Source organism: Marmota flaviventris, chromosome 7, assembly GCF_047511675.1.
Source record: "Marmota flaviventris isolate mMarFla1 chromosome 7, mMarFla1.hap1, whole genome shotgun sequence".
NCBI lineage: Eukaryota > Metazoa > Chordata > Mammalia > Rodentia > Sciuridae > Marmota > Marmota flaviventris.
In genome coordinates, this window is record NC_092504.1 from 87,237,706 (window position 1) to 87,263,213 (window position 25,508).

Consider the following 25,508-nt stretch of genomic DNA (forward strand, 5'->3'; position numbering starts at 1 on the left):
TAATACTCATAATTTTGGAGTCTCTTAAAGGACATGGCTTTCTCTGAATAACAAAAAGTTAAGAAAATGCGTTTATGTTCTTATTCTTAAAAATAATTTAGGAATTATTGGTAGAATAATATTTATAATTGTAAGAACAATGATATACCTAAAGTACTTTATTAGATAATTTTGCCTAATGTGAAAATATTTTCTTGAAAACAAAAATGTAGTCTTTTAGCAATTGCCTCTAAAGTTAAGAATCTTTTCTAAGATTTACCATCTGTAAATTGGGATTAAATATTTATGTAGAATATATGTAAATGTTATACAAGCATTGATTTGTTATCTATTGTGTTTTGAAGATGAAAAGCCTGATAACTGTGAAAATTTTTTAAGTTTCATATTTAAAAGTAAGATTCTGATCAAATTTTCACTGAAATAATGTTTTTTAAATATCGACCTTAAGTCTCAAGTACATTTTTTCTTTCAGTTTTATTTTAAATAAATTTAAAAAAATTTTTTTTAGATGTTGATGGACGTTTATTTTATTCACTTATTTATATGCGGTGCTGAGAATCAAACCCAGTGCCTCACACATGCTAGGCAAGTGCTCTACAACTGAGCCACACCCTAGCCCCTTTAAATAAATTTATTTATTTATTTTAATTAGGTATATATGACAGCAGAATGTATTTTCATTGCATTCAAATTTGTGATTGCAGCACAACTTTTCATTTCTCTGATTGTAATGATGTAGCATCGCACCATATGTGCAGTTTATACATGTACCTAGGGTAATCATGTCCATCTAATTCTGCCATCTTTCCTGCCCCCATGCCCCTTTCTTTCCTCCCCCTCCTCTTTGCCCAGTCACAGTTCCTCCATTTTCCCCATGCTTCCCCATTATGCATCAGCATCCACTTATCAGAGAGAACATTCGGCCTTTGTTTTTGGGGGAATTGGCTTACTTTGCTTGGCATGATATTCTCCAAGTCCATCCATTTACCTACAAATGCCATATTTTATTCTCTTTTGATGCTGAGTAATATTCCATTGTGTATATATACCACAGGAATTTTTTTTATTATAATGGAGTCCCAATGTTCTTCCCCCCAAAATATGGCCATGTAAAACACATCTTTAAAATGCTGTCCTGGAAAAACATAGGGTGAAAACCCTTTCTTAACATTCCTTCCCCAGGCTGAGCCCTCCAAGTTATTTTCTCATCATCATTATTTTTGTTTTATAATATTAGTATAGGTTAAGTAGAAAAAATACACAAGTAAGGCAAATTATGCATAAATATATCAACCTTTAAAATCTTAGTTACTATGCCAAGATTCTTAGATTATATTTCAAAGTTATTAAATTCTTGGCATTATAATTGAGGGGAAATGTCTACTTTTTTTCACTTCAACAAAGCATTTTCCTGGCCTGTGAGCCTTGTCCACTCCCTGTGATCCACTGGGATTAACATTTATAAACTGCAAATACAAAGAAAGCCAAGGGCCAAGGATTTCTAAATAGGTACAAATACGTTTTTCTTGCAGTGGTAAATGAGGTAATCCTAATCATCACTAAGGAGAAAGGACATCTCTCATTTTCAATGTACATGGCAATTAAATTCAGTTTTCCTAAAAACTGGTCTCAATTTAGAATCCAAAAAATTTCTAAGAAAGTACATTGCCAACAATAATAGTAGTACTCACTTTTCATATCAAATGGTTATATATGACTTAATGTTAAATATTAAAAAATATGTAAAAATTAACATATTTAGTTCTGTTCTTTGAAAGGCTAAGGGCTTTTAATTTGAAAGCCATTGTTAAACTCTGTTTGAAAATTTAGTTTTAAGGACAATATAGCATAATCAAAGTAAAATATTACCAGAATGTCTTTGACTATGGAATGTAAATTTTATTACCATATACTTATTTTCAATAATGAGAGCTACTCTTATAATTTTATTTATTTATTTTTTGCAATGCTGGGGGATTAAACCCAGGATTTTGTGCATGTTAAGCAAGCACAAAATATAACTCAACCTCTGAGTTGTATCCCCAGCCCTGAGAATAAATTTTAAAACGTAAGGTAATTGAATATCAATTTTTCAACTCTCCCTACAAATTAATGCCAATATTAAAATATCTTATTGTTATTGGCATCTAGAACATTTAGGTAACCCAGTATTTCTTTCCTTTAAACCATGTAGCTTAAAGTGAGTTTTCAGTGTTTGACAAAAGAAAATTAATCCATCTCCAACCTGTATAATCCTTCAGCCCTAATATATTTCAGTCATGGTTTTTCCTCTGTGGCTCTGAAAGTTACACTTTTAGTCATAGAATAAAAAAGATTTGAAGTGACACTGTGAGCATAACAAAGAATACACATCTCCATATTATGGAATGTAATTTCATTGACATTTTGATACATTTCTACAGTTCATAAAAGCCCATAGTTTACTCAATGTATTACAACTGTAGAACAATACAATATTTTAGAGGATATAATGAGGAAAGAAGAGAGATTTACCATGATATACACTATTATCACCAAAGCTCCTTTGTCCTCTTCATTCCTAAGTAAAAATCAGATCAAAGCCATCAGTGTGCTAGGCGAGGTGGCACGAGCCTATAGTCCCCTCTGCTCAGTGGGAGGATCACTAGAGCCCAGGAGATGGAGACCAGGCTGGGCAAGATCCTGTCTCAGCAAAACAACTAAAAACCATCAATACAATAACACAAGTACTCAGATTACTTTTTTTAAAAACTGGCATTTTAGGGAAAAGAGTTACACAAACAAATAACAGTAGGAAATACTTGACTTGAGAATAAAAAGGAAAATACTTGAGTTGGAACTGAGTTGACAGTTTATATTCTAAACATGTCTCATATGGAAGACTATAGAACTTTCTGTAAACTCAGCCCTTATCATGATTTTCCAGTGATTTAAAAACAGAAGAAATACCATTCCCTTCAATAAGAAACTTGAGGAAGCTTGAAAATACATAGTTGAGTTTCTTTTCTTCACTTAATTATAATTGAATTATTGAAAAATAATTTAATTTTTTAATTTTAATTTTTAAAAATTTATTTACTTATTTATTCTAATTAGGTATGTATGACAGCTGAATGCTATTTTGATTCATTGTACACAATTGCAGCACAACTTTTCATTTCTCTGGTTGTACACGATGCAGCCTTGCACCATATGTGCAGTCATACATGTATTTAGGGTAATGATGCCCATCTCATTTCACCATCTTTCCTGCCCCCATCTTCCCTCCCTCTCCTTTGCCCAAAGTTCATTTTCCCCATGCTTCCCCCCATTATGGATCAGCATCCACTTATCAGCGAGAACATTTGGCCTTTGGTTTTTTAGGATTGACTTACTTCACTTAGCATGATATTCCCCAACTCCATCCAATTACCTGCAAATGCCACAAGAAATATAATTTCATTTTTAAAGGTCTAGTTGGATTATCTTTAAATGCTCAGATCCTAACAGTTTCCTGCATCAAGTACTAATTCACTACAAATATATTAAATACTCATTAGGTAAGAAAATAAAACAGTAATTTTTGAAAAGTTAGCATCATGTATATTATTAAATTTGGCATTAATTAAACAGTAATAATTCAAATTTTATTTTATTTTATTTTAAAATTTCTATTATTTTACAAGTAATCAAAACAATAAAATTAGGATAGTAAGAGTACTATTTATCAATTCCATATTAATTTTTGCTTAGAAAATGTTTTTCTGCCTCAAATCCAGAGTAATGAAGTGCATCAAATAGGACAACAATCTAAATCAATTGTTGAGGTTAAGTCACAAAGAGCTAAAAAAGAGGAACATATAGCAAAAGTGTGAATAGGTCTGAACATCTGTCATGCTGCTTTAGTCAATTAAATCTGAGTTTGTCTGCATTTATACCAGACACTTGGAAACTAGCTATTGTCACTGAGATTGTTATTGGATTAGATGCTGTGCCAATTTTAGTGGACAAGTAATTTTTTATCTAACAGTACAAATGTGAAAATTAAAATGGCAATGTTGACAGATATTCAACTGATCTATCTCTACCTTGGACTTATTCTATCTTATATTCTCAAGCTCTTTTCTCCTCAGATGTTTTAAGAAAAACTAAAAAGGACTTTTGAAATGACAGTACATATTCACTAAGATCTCTCCTATGAACCCTGCATATTTTTATTCTCACATTATGTTAAATGACCAGATCTACTCTAGGATTACTAAATATATAGAGCTAAGTAATACCAATTTACTAAGAAGAATTGCTCCCTCTAGTGAATTCACAACATTACTTCATTTTCTGGCACTCCTACACTGAGTAATTTAATATGTTATATAAATGATGATGATTATTATGTTGATGATAGTGGTCTGGCCTACTTTTGTGATATTAAATTTTAATGTTTTCTGTGCTTGAATATAGAGAAGTTTCGCAATGATTGATTAGTGCTGCTTGCCAGGTCTTTTAGAACATTACATTTTAAAACCCTGTGTTGAAAAAATAATTTATTTCTAAAACTCTTGAGATTACTTTGAAACATAATTGGTACCATATAATTTTGAGGGCTGTATCCAAGTGGACATTAGTGAAGTAAAGAGGAGAATTGAAGCAATTGTCTTAAAAATTAAAAAAAAGAGTGCTTTGATGGAAACAAGTTTAAATGGAAATCTAATTCTAGATGTGATGCCTATCTTTGTTCTGGTTAACATGCACCTCTGAAAAATTAGATATGTCAACTCTACTCCTGTCTACTAGCCAGCAATATTGTGTAAGGAATGGTTGATGTAAAAATATTTGAAATTATTTGGAGATGTATTTAAATTTAAAAATAGTAGGGTTCCTGTGAAAGGAAAATAAGTATTTAATTCTCACTTTGTTAATTCATACTTGGTCTTAAAATAATTCATTTTAAATTGCAGAAAATATAAATAAAAATTGAGAATTTATCCACTTAGACAATAAAATATTATAACAAGAATTGAGCAAAAACAAAATAAAATCAGGAGACTCACTTTTCCCCTCAAAGTAGGATTCCATTTCCTGGGGAATTTAAATTACTCAATAATTATTCCTGTACTTCACCACTTGGCCTGAATAGGCAAAGCTTTTGCACAATGTGATTTCAGTTAACAGCAGATGGCCCGGGTTACCAGTCCCATCAAGTTATTGTTTTTCTGCATCAATAATAATAGAGTGATTCCGCCAAGTTTTATGTAATTTTCACTTCCAAGTGCTTAGCAAATATTAATTCATCATTGCAGCACTCCTATGAGGAAGTAGCAATTTTTAATAAATAAAATATAATAAAACATAATCTAGATTAATTTATTTGAAAGCACGTGTAATACCAGTAGAGAAACACCAAAAAAAAAAATTAAATGATAATATTAATTATTCCCAAGAAGGTAATGTTGTTTTATGGTTCACTCTCCCTTGAAGTAATTTTAGGAGGAACTCATGGGAGTAGAGGGCTAGTCAAGGTTTATTTATTTATTTTTCCAGCCCCCTTTCGCAAGTGAAGGAACCATAGGTCATATTCCAGGGAGTCAGAACTAAGTCCCAGGCAGGGTACAACCCTTGCCCCATATGTGGGCCTGGGACTGTCCCGCTGGGGGTTCACAGGACCCGGCAGAGCAGACGTGCCCTTCCCGCCGGCGGGGCGCGCTTCCCGCCTCCCGGAGCGAGGAACCAGCTGGAGCCAGTCGGGTTTGGGTATCAGTCCGCCCTGCCCGAGGCCTCCTCCTTCCCCTCCAACACCAAGCGCGCCATTTATTTTGAAAAGTCCTCCTGGTCTCCCACGCGCATCTCTTGCTGCTGGCTCGGAGGTGGGGGAGCCACGCTCGGAACTGGAGGAGGCACCGGCCCCAAGGAGGGGGCTGCAACCCTGCGGAAGAGGCGGGCCCCGAGGCCGCGGCACGGTGGAAGCGGCTGCCGGCTCCGCTCCCCGGGGGCGGAGGCGCGGGTGTGCGCCGGGTCGCCCAGGGCGCGGGGCCTCGCCTGCGCTGCGCTGCGCTGCGCTGCGCTGCTCTGGTGGCGCGTCGCGACCCTAGCGGGCCACCCGAGCAAGGCTCGGAGAGGGCGATCCCCGAGGCTCCCGAGAACCGTGAGGGGTGCGCCAGGTCTGCAGCCTTCCCCATTTCTACTCCTTCCCAGACGGTGGAACCTGATTCAGAGAGGAGATAGTAGGTGAAGCTCCCCGGTGTCTCTCTGGAAGGCTTGTGTTTTCACTCTGAATCCCCAGTTGGCATCCCAGCTCTCAACGATTTCCCGCCACCTCCCCGCTCCTGTCCTTTGTAGAAACAAACAGCTTTGGCCCTGGATGTTCATGAGGCTTCATGGTGGTTTTGTGAGTGTGCGGGGGTAGGGAGTTTGCAGTACAGCTGCCATTAAAGTCGGTTCTCACATCTAGCCCCCTTTGTTGCGTTCATCCAAGGTAACAACAGTTTCTATAGCAATAAGTGATGAGGAGCATTTTATTTATTATTCATTTTTAATATCGCAATTGGCAAGAATCCAAGGGTTTGGATGATAGAGTTTAGAGGAAGGAGAAATGCAGCTATGGGGGCGGGGATCATTCATTATTTGATGAGTTCACACAGTTGGAGAAAGGCACTGCTTTGGAGGATATGGACCCAGGGCCTCTGCCTGCCTGGGAGGCAAGTGGTGAAGCGCTACTACCCATCCCTGTCTTCCAAAGGCGATCCCTTTGAAAAAATGGTGAAATTCAAAGAAGGTTGCTTCTCAGAAATTTCCATTTTCCTCAGAGTTATTTGATTACTCCTTAAATAAGGAGACAGAGAAGGCTTAGCGAGAGCCGGACTTAAGTTCATCAAACCTGTCTTTATGAAAGTTTCAGTCAATCGCTTGTTCCTTAAAATATTTCCTCACCCTACCCTATCATGATTCAGATCCTAGCCCATTTGGCTAATAGCCCATCTTTGTAAGCGAGATATTCAGAGTAGCTTTTACAACACATATAAAAAAAGAGTACAAATAAAATATATGTATTAAAGACATTCAGGTGAAATTATACATAATCGCTAAAGTTGATTAGCTGTTCTGGCTCTGAGCTTGCTCAGAGCAAGTAGTAAAAGAAAGAAAAGGAAGGGATTTGGGTTTCTGCAGGGCCACTTATAAAATCCTTAATCTGCCACCAGAGGCTGCTCTTCTTAACGTGAGGACTAATCTAGTGAAAAAAGAGCTTTTATCCCACAGCCAGGAAGGAACTGGAAATTATTTTGGAAGCTGCATTACTTTGTTATTCACATTTCCATATTTTTTCCTCACAAATAGCCTGTTTTCTTCTTTGTCTTTCTTTTCATTTGTTTCTCTTCTTTTTTCTCCTTCCTTCCTTTCTCCCTTTCTTTTTTGGCTCTTACTAGTTGTGTTTGATTTTTGTTGGGATCCAAATAGAAAAATAAAGACACTCTTACTTTTAGCTTATATTTTTGTATTTCAAAATTAAGACAGTATATACACCTGGGGTGTATATAACTAAATTTCCTTTTTGCTGCTAGAAAGAAAACCCACTTTTTATTAAGGGACAAGTCATGACCAAATGCATTGAGTCTATCACTTTTCTTATTAACCATTATAGTGAATTAAATGGTTGTTCACTTTTCCCCATTCCCTTTTTAATAAAATAAGGGATATTCAGAAAGGATTTTTCAAATAGGCAAGACATAATTAGATCTCAAATAAGCAAATACAGGATGAGTACAAGGTGAAGATTTATGAAAAGTTCTAATAGCTGATGGAGGCTTTATCTCCTATCAAGGCATATTGCATTAAAAATATTTTAATTTCTGACAAGCAATACCCACCCCTCAAGTGTCAGATGGCAAAGTATTAATCTACAACATGAGACTTAAAATAAACATTCAGTGTTTTTACATGATATAGAAGACCTGCCTTTTTTGACTTCCATATCTCATTGTAACTTGCAAATGGGATGGATTCTAACATTTATCAATCTCCTGCTATGAGCCTATTACTGTGATAGGTGTTTTATGTATTCAATAAAGATTTTACAAGTCTTACGAAGCAAATATTGTCAACTTTTTAAAATGAGGAAATGGTCTTACTGAAGTTAAAAGTAACTTGCTCAAGATCCAGGTGAAACTGAGATCAGATCTGGATCAGATCTTAATACCAAAGTCCAACCCATTTCTAAAGCATCCTATTAGATGAAATTTAGGAAAGGGGGTACTGTTTAGGAATCAATACTACATTTGGTAAGTTGTTATTGAATTTTATTTTTATTGGCTTAGGTTAATACTTTATTCAAAATTCCTTGGTTTTTGTTTTTGCAGTACTGGGAGTTAAACAAATTTTCTTTGTTTATATTTAATGTCCTTTTTATGTTCTAGGATCTCAACCAGACTATCACATTATGCTTAATCATTATGTATCCTTAGTCTCTTTGTTGGAAAGAGATCATCTCTTTGTTTTGAGATGATCTTGACAATTTTGAAGAATGGTCAGGCATTTTATTTATTTATTTTTCAGGTTGCTTTTTTAAAAATATTTTTTATTGGTGCATCATAATGGTGGGATTTGTTGTTACATATTTGTACATACACATAACAATCTAATTTGGCCAATATCATCCCAAGTATTTTGGACAGATATTTTGTAGAGTGTCTCTTAATTGTGATTTATTTGATGTTTTTCTCATGATTGGTTTGGGGTTTAAGGTTTTGGGGGGCTAGGTGGCCACAGAATTAAAGTGCCATCCTCACATGCCATATCAAGAGCATACATTATTGATATGATTTATCACTGTTGATGTTGACTGGGAACACCTGGCTGAGGTAGTGTTGGTCAGGTTGGCCACATTACAGTTGTCCCTTTTTTCCTTTTCAATACTGTATTCTTTGCAAGGAAATCACTATGCATAGTCTACACTTATAGATGGGGAATCTGTGTTCTACCTCCTTGAAAAAAGGAGTATCTACATTAATTCTATGGCCTTCTCAACAAGAGATTTGTGTCCTCCATTTGTTAATTTACTTAATCATTTATTTATATCAGTGTGGTTGATATTTAAATATGTTTCCCTAATTTCATGTGTTGGAAACTTAATCCCTAAATGCCAATATTAATGTTTTTAGAGGTGGGATGTTTGGGAAATGAGTCATGAAGGCTTTGCCCTTATTAATGGATGAATCCACTCAAGGAGTAATGGACTAATAAATTATTGAGGGAGTGGCTTTGTTCTAAAAGTGAGCTCTGGCTGGCATGCTTGCTCTGTCTTGCCATGTGATGCCCTCCGCCATGTCATGACACAGCAGGAGGGCTGTCTCCAGATGCCAGCACCATGCTGTCTGATTTCCCAGCCTCTGGACCATGAGCTAAATAAATGGTTCCTCCTTATAAATTCATCAGCCAATAGTATTCAGTTATGGCAACAGAACACAGACAAAACCAAGTGTGGGATCTTAAGTAATTATTTTGTACTTTGGGTTATAACTCAATACCAATTTATTTTCTTGCTCAATGTGGTCTGGTTTTGGCAACTTGGAGCTCTTTCAATGGGCTCCTCTGTCCCTCTAACTTATCCCTATGATTGTGAGGTGGTTTGTTTTGTTTTTGAGCATTTCCTTACTTTCTGGCATTCTCTGATGCTACAGGTTCATCTTGTATATTTCTTGCCCCAGTTCTAGAATTAGTCATTTTCCCAAGGGGTCATAGTTACTTTTATTGGAGAATGATATTAGAAACTGAGATATGGGTGCTACATGTACTCAGTACTACTACAGTATTATTGCTTCTAGTCTTTATCAAATGACAGACCAGGGACATACATGAGTGTGTACTGACCCCCTACATATACACATTTCTGTAAATAACTCTTTGTCACAATCAGAATCTATGTTAAGTTAAACATGACTGCATGCTGATGCCTCAAACTCTAATCCATTACAATGTAGATCATTCTAGCCTCCTTCCCTGCTTATCTGTAACCTTCGACTCCAATAGTGCAAAACCTGGCTCCCAGCCATCTACCTTCTATTTGCTTAATTGTTCAATTCCACCATATGTGCATAGCAGTATCAAAATTCTTAGTCAGTATTTCTCTAAGGAATAATTGTGTCAACAAAAGTACAGAGCTTGTGTATAGTTTCTTTTTGTGCTTAATCTTTTTTTTTTAGTTGTAGTTAGACATAATGCCTTCATTTTATTTATTTTTATGTGATGTTGAGGATCAAACCCAGGGTCTCGCACGTGCTAGGCGAGCGTTCTGCCGCTGAGCCCCAGCCCCAGCCCTTGTGTCCTTAATCTTATAGAGTGTACTTATTTTCACAGATGCAGAGGATAGCACCTTCCCCCGGCCCCATTTAGTAAGGTTGTAAATATACCTGTAATTATAGTTAGAATTCTGGTCATTTTTTCTAATTGGTTTAAGTTCCCCTGACCTCTTAACTGGATATTATTTTCTACTTTATGCTTCTTAAGGTTATTCTCTGTGGTATAAAATTCTATACTTTTTGGAAAACACAATGTCATATACTTATCATTAACAATGTCATTCAGTGGAGTTTGAATGCTCTAAAAAGTTCTGTATTCTTCACCTTTTTACCCCTCTCCCAGTCTTGAGCCCTTGGCAGTCACTGATATTTTTACTGTTTCTGTCTACAATTGCTTTCCAAAATGTTGTATGATTAGAATAATGCACCATGTAGCCTTTCAAACTGACTTCTTTCATTTATTAATATACATTCAAGATTAATTCATGCCGTCTTGTGACATGAATGAACCTTGAATGTATATTAATAAGTGATAGCTAATAAATTTTGAATGTATATTAATAATTGATAGCTAAATTCTATTTATTACTGAATAATATTCCATTGTGTGGAGTATCATAGTTTGTTATTCCACTCACCTATTGAAGGACATTGGTTGCTTTCAATTTTTTGTCCATTAAACACAAATATGCTATAGATATGCATGTGCAGGTATGTATGGACATAACATTTTAAATCATCTGGGTAAATGCCTAAAAGTACTATTGCTGGATCATATGGTAAGATTGTGTTTAGCTTTGTTAGAAAATGCCAAATTGATTTCAGAGTGGCTATACCATTGGTATTTCTAACAACAATGAAATGAAGAGTTTCTGTTTTCTACATCCTCACCAGCAATTGATAGTGCCACTTTCTGAGTTCCAAACATTTTAATGGATTTGTACTGGTATCTCATTTTAATTTTCAATTCCTAATGACTAATGAAGTTGAATATCTTTTCATATGTCATCTATCTTCATAGGTAGACTATCTTTCAGATCTCCTTTGGTGAACTGTTTTTTTTAAATTTTTTAACTTTAGTACATCAAGTTTTATTTTGTATTCATGTTAAACATACATTGAGGTATGGCTGAAGGCTTTATTTCTTTTTTTTTTATGATAATAATACTATTTTTTTTTATTATTGGTTGTTCAAAACATTATAAAGCTCTTGACATATCATATTTCATACATTAGATTCAAGTTGGTTATGAACTCCCAATTTTACCCCAAATACAGATTGCAGAATCACATCGGTTACACATCCACATTTTTACATAATGCCCTATTAGTAACTGTTGTATTCTGCTACCTTTCCTATCCTCTACCATCCCCCTTCCCACTGAAGGCTTTATTTCACATCATCATTGTTCTTACTTCTCAAACTGGTAGATGAAGCAGTCACTATCTATAACTTTGGAAGTGGCTATCCCAGAATAAAAAGAGAGCATGTTGAAGTTCTACTGACTCTTCAAGCTTTTGTTTAAGAAGGGCATATGATACAGTTCCATGATGAAACAAAGTCTAACAGTAATGTCTTGTTCATTGACATGGGGTGATACAGTTTTACCATGGGTCCAGAAGAAGAGAAGGAACCAAAAACTTGTGAACAATCCTAGTAAATACGTGACATAGAATATGGTCATAGATATAAGGGTATATATAAATATTCTTATTTTTTCATTGTGGTAATACATGTGTGTGAACTTATACATACATACTTGTAGATGTCACAAACATCTTTTGCCATTTTTAATATAGGCTAGTTGGGGGTTGTTATTGTTCTCTTTATATAATCTTAAGAATTTGTGTTTTTCCTCCATTTGTTGCTGGAAACCTTACTCATGCTAGGCAAAGTACTATACCATGTCATTAACCCTCTTTGTATATTTTGAATTCTAGACTTTCATCAGATATGTATTTTGTAAGTTTTTTTCTCAATCTGTGGCTTGTATTTTCATTGCTTTAACAGTATCTTTTCATATCTAAAGAGCAGAAGTTTTAATTTTCAGTTAAGTACAACAAATTTTTTTTCATGCATTTTGCTTTGGTGTTGTACATAAAGACTCATCATCAAATTCAGTCTTCTTTATCTTCTTCTAGAAATTTTATAGCTTTGTCTTTTTCATTTTGGCCTATATTCTATTTTGAATTAACTTTTGTGAAAGATTAAAGTGTGGTTCATTTTTTTCCCCTATACATTTGGAAGTCCAATTTTCCCGCACCATTTCCTACAAAGGGACTATACTCTCTCCACTGAATCACCTTTGCTCTTTTGTCAAATATTGGTTGATTATATTTGTGCAGTTTATTTCTGGACTAGTTGTTCTTTTGACCTAGGTATCTATTATTTCACAAACAGCATGGTCTCTTGAATATGTCTTTATTTTAAGTTTTGAAATCAGGTAATATTGAATCCTCCAACTTTCTTATTCTACTTCACTATTGTGTTGGTTATTTTCTAGGCATTTTGCTTTTTGTATAATCTTTAGAATCAGTTTATTGGTACTTACAAAAGCTTGCTGGGATTTAATTGGGATTACATTAAATCAATAGATCAAGTGTTGGAAAGAATTGACATATTAGCAATATCGAGTCTTCTAATCTATGAACATGGAATTGCTTTCCATTATTTTTTTAATTTCACCAGAGTTTTGTGGTTTCAGTTATTGAATTTTTATTGTGTTCTAGGAACTGTGTAAATAAAGTGATACAAAGATGCAGCTGACAAAGGCTCTGACCTTAAGAAGCTGGCAGTTTAACACATTGGAGCAAGTAGTGGTAATGGCTATGATGAATGATGTTAGTCTTGTGGGAACAAAAGTATGGAGTTCCGTAGGGACAGAGAGCAAACATCATCACAGAAATGATACAAGTATTTGCCAAGTGATTAAATTTGGAGAAGGCATTCTGGGCAGTAAAAGTCAGCTCACTTTTTAATTTTTTCTAGAGTATCAGTTTTATTTAGAATATGCAAGTATAAAAATGAAAATTTTATATCTATGACCATTATGAAAAAGTTGAAGCTAGAATACAATGGCTTGGTTGTGAGAGGATAAATTTGGAGCGATGCAGATTCTGGAAGGTTTTGAGTGATAGGCTCAGTGCTTTGAATTATATTGATGTGAAGGAGAGGGACTATTAGAACCAAAGAGCAGCATGCTCAGATTTTCATCAAGAAAACCTCATCTGCTAATAGCGTAGCTGGGTGGAAAGAGGCCATTGTGATAGGTGTAGTGACTAATTAATTAGATATGGGATAAGTGAAGTTCAGAAGTTCCTAGAAGAGTGCTTATATCATTGTCAAGATCAGAAATACTGTAAGAGCAGATTTGTGTGTGTGGGTGGGGGTGGACAATAAGTTTCATTTTAGGCTGAAATCTGAAAAAGTTTGGGATGCTTGTGGGTTGTATGGAGATATTCATTTGGCTTTTGGAGATCCAGATCTCTTTATTGTCTCTTTTCAAAGAGGACTTCCCTGGCAGGGTATGGTGGTGCACACCTGTAATCCCAGCGACTCAGAAGGCTGAAAAAGTTCAAAGTCAGCCTCAGCAACTTCTTGAGACCCTAAGCAATTTAGGGAGATGCTGTCTCAAAATAAAATATAAAAAAAGCTGGGGATGTGGTTTGATTTCCTGGAATTAAACCCTGGCACACACACACACACAAAAAAAGCCTTTCCTGACCACCATGTCTAAAATAGCATTTATTTACTCTGTCCCCTTTATTTTGCTACATTGTTTGCCATTGTTATTGTTTATTATAGTTCATCACTCTCTGACTTTATATATTTATTAGATGTTGCCTCTCCTCCATGGGAAGGTTAGCCAACATGAGCAGGGATACTGTGTATGTTTCCCACTGTGTAGAATAATTTATAACTCACATAAACACTCAATAAGTATGCACTGAATAAAAGAATGAATAAACAGATATATAAGTCTCGTCTATATAGGGCATAGGCTAAACATGAGGCCTCAAATACATATTTTGGAGGTTTACCTACACAGACAAGAGTTAGCACCATGCAGACATGGAGCGCAAGAGATAGCATATGGAATAAAAATGGAAGAGTAAGAAGGAACATGGAATATGATGAAATATCAACATTTAAGGAGTAAGTGGAGGAAGATAATGCAGAAAAAGAGAATGAGACATGGTCAGATATATATGAGAAAAAGCCACAAGGAAGCCCCAAGGAACTGTAAGGAATGGAAAATTTCAGGAAGGAGGATGCTAAGGGCTGAATTGTGTCCCCTAAAATTCATATATTGTAGCTGTAACTCTCAGTACCTCAGAATGTGATAATTTTGGAGATGGGGGTCTTTATATAGATGTAATCAAGTCAAAATGAGTTCATTAGGGTGGGATCCAGTTCAGTGAGTGATATCCTTATAAAAGGGGGACTCTGGACACAGCTATACATGCAGAGAGAATTCCATGTGGACATGAAGCCAGCCACCTACAAGCCAAGGAGAGAGACCTGGAATAAATCCTTCCCACACAGCCCTCAAAAGGAACCACCCCTGCCAACACTTCCAACTCTCTAGCCTGCAGAACTGTAGGGCAATAAATTTCTCTTGTTTAAGCCACTGAGTTTGTGATACTCTGTTACAGCAGCCCTAGATAACTAATGGGAGAGAGTGGTCAGTCATCCTGGTTGTTAATGATTGTCAAGGTTAGATAACAAATGAATAAAATGGTCATTGGGTTAGTGATTAATAGGTCAGTAGTACATTTGTAAGAATCATTTAAGATGCAGAAATCATGCTATGGTGATTGAGGAGTGAACAATAGGAGATTCAGGTTTTGCTATACCTAGGTGTGGCGAGGCATAGAAAGGAAGGCAATTTGTTTCCTCCTTTGACTTTCTGCTTACTAGTATTTATTTGATTCTCTTACCTCTTTGATGCAGCCTGCATTTAAAAAAAATCAAATTAGTCCATCTAATTCTGTATTTTCTACATTATTTCTCTGTTTCAAAAACTTTAGTGGGTTCCTTAATTGCTACAAGATAGAGGCCTCAGTTTAGTTCTCAACACTTATTCTGGATATCACCATACCAATTCAGATGTACCATTATGCACTGTGCTCCTTAACTGTCACTCTCTATATTGGTGTCAAATTTATGTAAAACTACAGCCTTTTTACCCCTTTGGAGTTTCTCTCTAACTATGTACTACTATCCTTCACGTTAAAGCTTAAGCCTTATGTACATTAGGACCTTGCCAACTCTTCTAATTACTGATTAAGGCCAACTTCTGTTATTAATATGTGAGCTTAAAGCTCACTATTTAGTTTTATTTACAAATATGCACTGACAGATATCTACAGGGGCAAATCGTGGAAAATTGGGACTGAGTAATGTTTGTCAAACTGTTACTGAGCTGGTTTCCTTCTTTTTTTCTCTTCCTGAAACAAAGATTTAAGCGGAAAGATAGAAAAAGCATGGGAGTGTTTATTTAGTGAAATGGAAGTAGGCCCTGAGGTGCAAGAATTGGCCACCTCCAACACGGGAAACATCATGGGATTTCCCACCTGGCGAGTTTTTATATTTGGCCTGGGAACCTCCCTCCTGGCATATTCTGTACTTGGGGCCAGTTAGTCTGGCTTCCCCGTCATGGCTTAGTGCGCCTGTGCACATCTCGCCAAATTGGAAATTTCCAGCATAGCCGGTATCCATTTTCTCCAGATTGACAGGGAGTTGTCTGACTGCAAGAGGGCAGTCCCTGGGCATTGTAATGGCTGAAGCCCTAGGGCAGAGTCTGAATTTCCCTTCTCCATCTCCCTTGTTCACGTCAAGCTACCCACTCGAACAAAACAATCCTACCTTTATCCAAAAATCCCACGTAGTACATTAGTTAGCAAAAGGGGATAAGCAAATATGGCTCTTTGCAGTCTTACATGGACCTCCATATTGGTGTGGTTTTCAGTGCATCAATAGTTTATATGCATCCTTTTCTACCCCTGTCCCCAAATGAATTTCTAGCCAATGGAGAGTTAAATAAAGAGTTATTACAGATAAAAACCAGGTTGGAAGACATAGTCCAGGTGTGTGGCAATGATGATGAACACAAGAGTTGGGTGGATTTATCATCCTGCACAGCCTCCTCAGCCCATTCATTCCCACTTCTCCTACCACAGGGGGAGCCTTTGTTGCTAAGCAGGCTTCCTTGTTAAAAGCATATCAGGACACATACTATCTAGACAGGTGAGTCCCTAGAAGGAGAAGGAAGGGAAAGGTTGAGTTATGTGTGCCTGGTTCCTTCTCCTGAGGAGGAGAAGACAAGTGAGTGAGCAGGAGACAAGAGACAGAACATTTGCCCAGTTGAAAGATGCCTCCACTTTAAAGGGCACATTCGTAGTTGGCAGTAAGTTCACCCCTAACATCAGAGAAGTTTCCTGTGGACTCAGAGTATAGACTATCACTTTCTATTTAAAAGAGAAAAAGAAAATTTAAAAAGCATACCCTTTTATCCCCCAATTATAGATCTGTTAACTTACCAGACATTTAATCTACATTTTTATGGCTTTCTTCTTGATAAACTTGGAAGTTTTGACTTTTCTGAAAACTTGGAACATAGATTCTTCTTCTTATGTCACAGATAAATCTTTTACAAAGTGTATACATTTATTTGAGCTTTCATTGATCCCTAAATCTAGACCTTTAACTCCTTGGATCAGAATCAGTTATACCACTCAGGCATTGTTATAATTTTGAAATAGATCCTTCCAATTAGATTACATGTTCAATTTATCTTGAAGTGTTAATTGCAAAGATACATTGATTAAGCATATAGATTTTATACTATTTAATCAGAGTTGTTTTATTTATTTATTTTCCTCCAAGGGGAAATGGTTCAACAGTATTTTATTAAAACTTTTTACAGATTGAAAAAAAAAATGGAGTCACCTTCTATGTCCTATAATTCTGGGAATTTTAAAAAATGGTGTATGTGTTAGAACAGATGGATGTGGGAAAATCTTACCCTTGCACAACTTTTGGAGTGGATTCTATTGACACAGCTGTCTCAACTTCCATGAGAATTCACCAACGATTCCCTCAGTTCATCTGATTATTAAAGTAACAAGAGAGAACATCTATATTCAAAAATCCTTACTTCTGTTTTAATAAAAATTATCAAAACTCCATTGAAAATAGACTTTCTGAAGGATGTAATTCATTTGTCTAGTTATTCTAAAATTTAACATTACATTAAACCAATATCAGTAAGGTCTGTACCTATTTATTATTATTATTTATTTTCTGTGTGTTTGCTTTGAGAATTGACTAGTGGATTTAGAAAGCTGACTACAGCAAGGGAAGTTTTAGTGAAATAGTAGGGGTGAAAGCCTTATTAGAATGAGCTCAAGAATGAAATTTTAGATAAGTATAATAACTCTTCAGAGAGACTTTACAGTAAAGATGAGGAGAGACCAGAAAAGGGGACCTAGAGAGTTCTGCTTTTTTGCCTTTTGGGGAAATAATATCATTTATTCTGTATTGATGCAAAGAGAAAGAGAGAAGGAAAGGTTGCTGATATAATAGGAAGAAGGTAGATTTACAAGCGCAATGCTCTGTGAAGTGGAGTAAAGATGGCGCCTAGCACATAAGAAAACATGGCCTGGGCACTAAAGAGAACGTGTACTGAACTGTGGCTGGGTGCAGGGCTCTGTACTTGCCTGTTAATGGCGTTTTCTTTTAATAATTATCCTTTTTGATATAAGAAAAGAAGTACTAGACTAAGAAAAACAAAGAGAGCAACTCTGGTTGAGAGGAATACTGATTAGATATGTTAAATGTATAGAAAACAAAAGTTGTCAGTGTCCCTTAAAAGCTACGCTGCCCTCATCCTCACCTCTAAACCTTATCCAATCTTACGAGAATATTGTAAGGTCCTGTTCTAATTGGATGAGTCTGTACATTCCAGAAAAGGGTGAGGATTCAAGGATAGACAAGGAGGCTTTGCAGTTGACAACCTTTTTCCTTCTCATGGAAAAGCAACATATTATAAAACAATTTTTTATTGGTAACTGTCATAATTAAAATGCTCTCTAGGCATTTTAAAACGCATAATTTAATATGAGACATGACTAAATTAACTATCCAGTATCCTTTAGGCCATATGCTTTATCTTGCTTCCTTTGTTTTTATTTTTTTCCTTCCTGTATTTACATCTTCTCTCCCCAGTACTGTTCTCTTTATTGGGGGAGGGGGAGGGAAGTTATTTTATTTGTTTTACATATAACAATGTAAATGTTTGGAATTTGAAGGACTGATTGCCTTTGTTTTAATGATAATGAATATAACCTTGGTCTCACTTGCTGGGGCTATTACTTTTCTGTTTTCAATGGAGGAAAAAAAAATCTGCCTGTGGTTTTCCCTTTAGAAAATGAATTATTGCAAGACAAACGTAAAGATTCCTTCCTATTCACGTGCTGATATGTGGTGAAAATTGTGATTTATTATCTTCCTTTCATTTTCAATAAAAATACTCCCTTATTCTCTTCTTCTCTCTCATTTTTCTTTTCTATTCCCTCTTTCCTTCCCTCCATTCTTCCTTCTTGCCAATAACCCTATTAGCCTTAACAATTTCTTTTTCATAACATACTCCCCCAAGTAATATAAAATTTTCTTGAGAGAATATAATGGGACCTTGCACTGAGGGACTCTTTTCACTGAAAATAAGAGAAACCCAATTTAAAATACCTTAAAGGTAGAGATTTATAGGCTCATTAGATTCCAAGAACAAGGTGATGTCTATGCAGTATGGAAGCAGTTAGATCTAGGTGCTCAAAAAATGTGGCCAGGACTCTCCTTCCCTTCTTCGCTTGCTTCTTTCCACTTAGCCTCTCTCCCCGTGGTAGTAAGAAAGCCAACAACAACTCAAATCCTGATAATGGAGAATGCAATGTAAGAACTAGTTTCACCTTTGAATCAGAATATAAGAATCTTTTTGCAAAGTCTCAAATCTGGAGGTAAAAACAGTCTTAAAAAGAGACACACTTTGTAAACACCTTGGCAAAAGGAAAATTGTCACTGTCCATTGCAGGGAAGATAGGGCTTCCTCAGGAGCCACTGCTCCTCTGTAATTTAGTTTAGTGAAGCTCCAAGAGAAGAAAGGCAACTTTTAAAATAATAGCTTTATTGAGAGAGAATTCTTATACCATAAAATTCACCCTTTTAAAGTGTATAATTAAGTGTTTTGGGTACATTCAGAGTTGTACGTTCATTACCATTGTCTGATTTTAGAACATTTTTATCACCTCACAAAAAAAGCTTCAGCAGTCACTCACCATATTCCCTTCCCAGACCTTCAAACGCCTATCTCTTTTCTGTCTCTGTGGATGTGCCTAGTCAGGACGTTTCACAGAAACAGAATCATATGAAATGTGGCCCATTGTAATTAGTTTCTTTCACTTAGTATAATGCTGTCAAGGCTCATCCATATTAAAATGTGTCATTGTATCATTCCTTTTTAGGGCCAAATAATATTGTGCTTTATGGCTTATTTTCAAGTTTAATAGTTGATGGACATTTGGGCTATTTCTACTTTTTGACTCTTATGAGTAATGTCTCTATGAACACTCAGGTATAAGTTCTTGTGTGGTCATCGTTTTTCACTTCCCTTGGGTATAGTCTTAGGAGTGGAGTTACAATAGTGCCTTCTAATATGCGTATGTATCATAATACAAAAGTGAAACACCTTCCTTTACCATGGGGAGGAACCCGTATTTGAAGTGCTGGCCATCACAATTTTTCCTATATTCTGGCAATTAGTAGAGCCAGAGTGGACTTTCTGAGTCAGTCCATTTCATTAATTCACACCAAGCAAAGGACCCAGATTGAAGCTTTTTTTTTGGGGGGGGGGGGTACTGGGGATTGAAGCCAGGGGAGCTTAACCACTAAGCCACTTTACCAGCCCTTTTCTAGATTTTATTTGGAGACAGGGTCTCACTAAGTTGCTTAGGGCCTCACTGAATTGCTGAGTCTGCCTTTGAACTCATGATCCTACTGCATCAGTTTCTTGAGCTGCTGGGATTACAGGAATGCACCACCATGCCTGGCCAGCTTTTAAAAAAAAAAAATATATATATACACACACACACACACACACACACACATACAAGGGACAATAGGCAGGAAAGGATCATTGAGCATTGAGTTAAATGAAAATACAAAACAAACTGGGCTGGGGGTGTGGCTCAGTTGGTAGAGTGCTTGCTTAGCATGTGTGAGGCACTGGGTTCGATTCCCAGCACCACATATAAGTAAATAAATAAAGGTCAATCAACAACTAAAATAAATAAATAAATATAAAAAAAATAAAATCTGCATTTTCATTCTATATCATTCAGAGGTCAGTTCAAGAAATATTCTAAGTATATTCTCCAAATATAGAAGGATTTTCTTGAGAGAGAAACTTATATGCTATTAAAAGGGCTTAAGGGGGTCTGGGGCTGTGGCTCAAAGGTAGAGCGCTTGCCAAGCATGCATGGGGCACTAGGTTAGACCCTCAGCACCACAAAAAAATAAAATGAAAGTATTGTGTACACTTATAACTAAAAAAATAAATATATATTTTTTACAAAAGGACTAGAGAAATAGAAATGAGTCAGTGCCAAGCTGCTGGTTCCAAGGTGACATATCCTTGTCTTTCTGATCCAGAAACTGAAAACTTACTAATGTCACCCAGAAATGAGAAAGCTATGAGAGTCATATCAGAACTTCTATGCTACACAGAGATGGTACATAGGGACATGGAGTGCAAAGGCTGCCAACTCATGCCTTCCCACACAACTGTCTTTCCCTGCACTGTCATGGAAAGAAGGTGGGTTCTGCCTCTTCTCTCATTTCCTTCCAAATCTCATGAAAGTTCACATCATTGGTGGGACCTCAAACATGTGAAGTGTGGGGAGTGCTGTGTTTGGCATTTCAGCCGTGCAATACAGAAGGATGGGACATAAAGAATGTAGAAATGTTGTCCCCTGCCAGCGGGCAATATCTAGCACACCTTTAAATCACATAATCTAAATTGCTGTTAGTTCACAACATTTGGCCTATATATGTAGCCATGTTAACGTTTAAAGGTTCTCCAGGAGGAATATCAGGACAAAACACAAATTGCTGGTTAGTTGACATTCTCTGCCCTATTTCTCCCATCCTCCTCCATTATCCTCTCAACTCATTTTCTTCCCACTTGTCTTTTAAATCCATTTCTAATTTAAGATGACCAGAACATAAAATGGGATTTCTTATATGACTGAAACTTTATAAATATTAGTTATGTGAATGAATGATTAAATGAATGAATGAATGAATGAAGACCATAAGGTCAACTGTGATTGTTAATTTTATGTGACAATTTGACAGGACTTCAGGGTGTTCAGATTAAGTATCATTTCTGGTTTGTCTGTGAGGGAGTTTTTAGAAGAAGTTGGCCTTTGAATCACTTCCTTGGTAGAGTAGATTGCCCTCTCCAAAGTGGTGGCTCTATCTAATGCCTTGGGATCCTGAATAGAACAAAAGATGGAAGAAAAGAAATATTCTACTTCCCCTTTTCTACCTGACTGCTTGACCTGAGACATCTCATCTCATCATTTCCTGTCTTTGAACTTGGATTAGCTCTTCTGGTTCTCAGACCTTCAGAGTCAAGCTGAATTATACCACAGACTTTCCCAGATGTCCTTGCAGATGGCTGATGGTAACTGGTCTGTCTCCATGATCACATGAGCCAATTCCTCACAATAAATATCCTGTGTGTGTGTGTGTGTGTGTGTGTGTGTGTGTGTATACTAAATGAATTTCCATTTACATATGTATATGTATTTATTTGATAAGTTGGAATCTGTTTTATTTACCATCTTCTTCAAACTTATATTTTCATTTAAAATTTTTATTTATTTCACAAAGCAGAAGGATAAACCATCTTACTTCTTTATTTGTCCCTTAAAACAATACATGGACTTTAAGTGCTGGTTCTGATTGGTGCCAGAATTTGAAGTTAGGATGTTAATCCCCATGAGTTTATTGGGGTTTTCTTGATGATTTATAAGGTTAATGTGTTTTTCATTCTGAACTAATTTACAATAATATTTATAAAAAATTTGTCTGGAAGTGTTTTATTTTGTATCATTTTTGTCTTCAGTCTGCATTTGAATTTGCTAGTTGAGCTGTGTGAATTGAGAAGTGATAAGAAACAGTGGTAGCAAAATTCACAGTTTGGAGTACATGATTAGTGCATATTGTTGTGTAAATAAAGTAATTACTAAGATTTTGACTGTATCCCTGTGCTTCAATTTTTATCAAGCCATTCCTGAATTGCCCTATACTTCCAAAGGTTACAAATAAATTTAGATTTGCTAGATATAGCACTTTGGGACACAGACATTTATCAAAAGATAAATGCCTGTTGGACTTACATTGTGGATCTACTAGGCATCGAGTGCCACATTAAACATATTCTGGCCACCAGCTTCTATGAAATTGATGTCTTTAATCAAGTCATGCATATAAATTTGATCAGTGCTATTCTGTATGGATTACGATCTAAGGATTTATATATAAAACTTAACTATAAGATGATATATCCTCAGATATGCAGAGTCATGTTGGAGATGTCCATGAGTTTCCCCATTTTCACACTTAGATTGCTAGGTGAGGTCAAAGCTAAATTCTAATTCCATTTAGTTTTATGGAATAATCCACCTTTTCTCTTTCCTGAACAGTTTCCAATTATTTAGCTTTTTTCCTCTAAAATCCATGGAGCACAGTTAAGCACTATGTTCCCTCTAATTTCATAGCATATTTGAAGGAGCTTTGTAAAGAATGGAGAAAGAAGAGAGAGTACCAAGCATGAAAAAAGGCAGGTTCCTGAATCATATTTGCAACTTGAAAAATTATTTGGGTAATGATGCTGACATGTTTACTCAAGAGTAAAATGACATCAAAAAACAATATTCTCTTCAATGTAATAACTTAGATTTATTTCTAAAAAAGAAAGAAGAGTTCTCTTGTTGATTTTATAAGAGCAATGGCAACATTCAGCCATTTCTTTGGCTAATTCATGCAATCCTCGAGCAAAACTTAAGCCCAGGTTACTTTGGTAGGATTTAAAGTAGTAAGACATATGTGAATAAAATGATATTAGGTCTGTGTAACTCTGAATAATAAAATAAAGATTAAGATGGTAATATGTCCCTCAAGTACTGGTATTTAAACTTTAAAAATCAATCAAGAGAGAAGATTAAGTGGTGTTTCTTTGGTACTAAAAATGTAAAGCTAAGACCAAATTGTTCTATTTTCACAGATTTAAGATACAAAGAATGATATTTAAAGACATTAAAATGACTATTAAATTCTCTTCAGTTTGTAAAGAATCTCCTATGAAGTACACTTAGAAGAAATCCCTGAGTATATTAAATACTCTATTAGTATCTTCCTTCATAAACAAAGAGGAACAATTTAAAAGCTTTGCAAGACATCAACACAGTACTTAGCAAAAGCAGTATCCATTCATAAGGATCTCTCCTTAGTGCTTCTAAATTTAGACCATCAAATGCTTAATAGGAAAAACAACAACTTCACAAATTTAAAAAATATGACATTTGAGCATATTAACTGTTATTTGATAAGTTAAAAAACCATTCTTTTATGGTCTCTCTATTCTGTTTTAGCCACTCAATATTGTTTTTCACTGTTTCCACCACTTGTTCCCTAGGTTTTTCTCCTGCTCCAGCTTCTGGATATTTTCCAAAAAAGCTCTGCATCTAGAAAAGACAGGGAAATAATTAGGAATGTCATTTTAATCCCAATTATTCTTCAAGAATTTCATTCACAAACTGGGTGTGTTTCCTTCCTACCTGGCCACTCAGTATCATTGCAAGGCACTGAGATCCGCCTCTCCATTAGGAAGCATGACCTGCGGCTTTTGGACCCCTGCCAGCTTGCCAAGCCAAGAGGCTCTGACAGGGTGGGGAAGGAGGGCAGCATGCCAGTGGCTGGCATGCCCATTTCTGCTCATGTTCACTTTTCTATTTTCTGTGCATTCTTCAGGAGTTACCTGGAAAAACTGGCCAGTGGAATGGGCGGTTTTATCTAGTTTCTCGCTTTGAGAGTTTGGAGTTTTTTTAATGTTCTTTCAGTTTATTTATTTCAGCTCAATCATAAAAAAAGATCTCTGTTCAGCTTGGTTCTGTTCTCCATTCTATCCTCCAAACTCTCCCCAAAACTCAGTCATAGTAGTATTTTCCGTTAAAAAAAATAATTTTTGTTTCTTAACATAAGCAAGAATCTTCAAATCTAAATAACATCAAACGATCTTTCTTTGTCCAATATTAATGGACACTTTTCCTCCCTGGAAATTCAGAAATTGGGGATTAGTTTTGAAATTCCAAAACAATGAATTCTGAATTGAATCAAATCTTGATCAGAGTTATAATTACCGGGAAAGGGGAAGCACACTGTTCAGGCTTTGGTGAACCTAAGGCTTCATATTTCTCAACTTTTAAAGTTTGTTTTTTCAGTTTATAAAAAAAAATAGGTGTACATTTTATTAGATACAAGCATTCTCTTTCTTGTTTTATTTGAATGGAGATAATACCACTTCTATTTGAGAAAAAAGGTATAATTATATTCCTTTCTAGACAAGTAGAGAGGAATTTATCTTCGTACCTGCCAGAGTTGTACTTCAGTGTTGAATGGCTCTGCTATAGTGACAATCCGGCCAAGGTTTCTGTTATTGAGTGTAAATCTGAAGAGAAAAGTAGAGGAATAAAAGGGAGTATAAGTGCCTGAGCTTTCAATCTTTTTCTAGAAATAAAGATCTCCTTTTTATTTTTTGTGTTTTTTTAAAGTAATTTTCAAAGTAAGTTAAACACAGTAAGAAAACACATTTAACTGAAAATAGTTCTATTCAGGAGAAATGCTTAGTAACTTTTGTGGGCTTTTGTTGTTGTTATTGTTTTGTTTTGTTTCTTTGTAGACAGATTCACACCTCTTCCTTAGATATGGTGGACTATTTGCTCTATTCTCCAATTAGGCACTTTTTTTCCTGCACACAGAAGCACTCAGCTAATGACCACATTTCTCAGTCTTCCTTGCAGCTAGGTGTAGACACTGGGCCCAGTTCTTATCAATAGAGCAGAAACTCAGCTACTCCATGCATCTTCTTGCGGGAGCAGAACTTTGAACATAGGCCA

General features: G+C 35.9%; 1 protein-coding gene across 1 annotated transcript in view; it reads right to left on the reverse strand.

The window, feature by feature from the left end:
- Positions 1-20,867: 20,867 nt before the first annotated feature.
- The window catches only part of Enpep (glutamyl aminopeptidase), an 82,360-nt gene continuing 77,719 nt past the window's right edge, over positions 20,868-25,508 (reverse strand). The window contains exons 19-20 of the mRNA XM_027935472.2: positions 24,982-25,060; positions 20,868-24,077 (exon numbers count right to left, since the gene is read on the reverse strand). Coding sequence (XP_027791273.2) covers positions 23,925-24,077; positions 24,982-25,060 — 232 coding nt within the window. The 3' untranslated portion in view covers positions 20,868-23,924. The remainder of the gene's footprint in view (positions 24,078-24,981; positions 25,061-25,508) is intronic.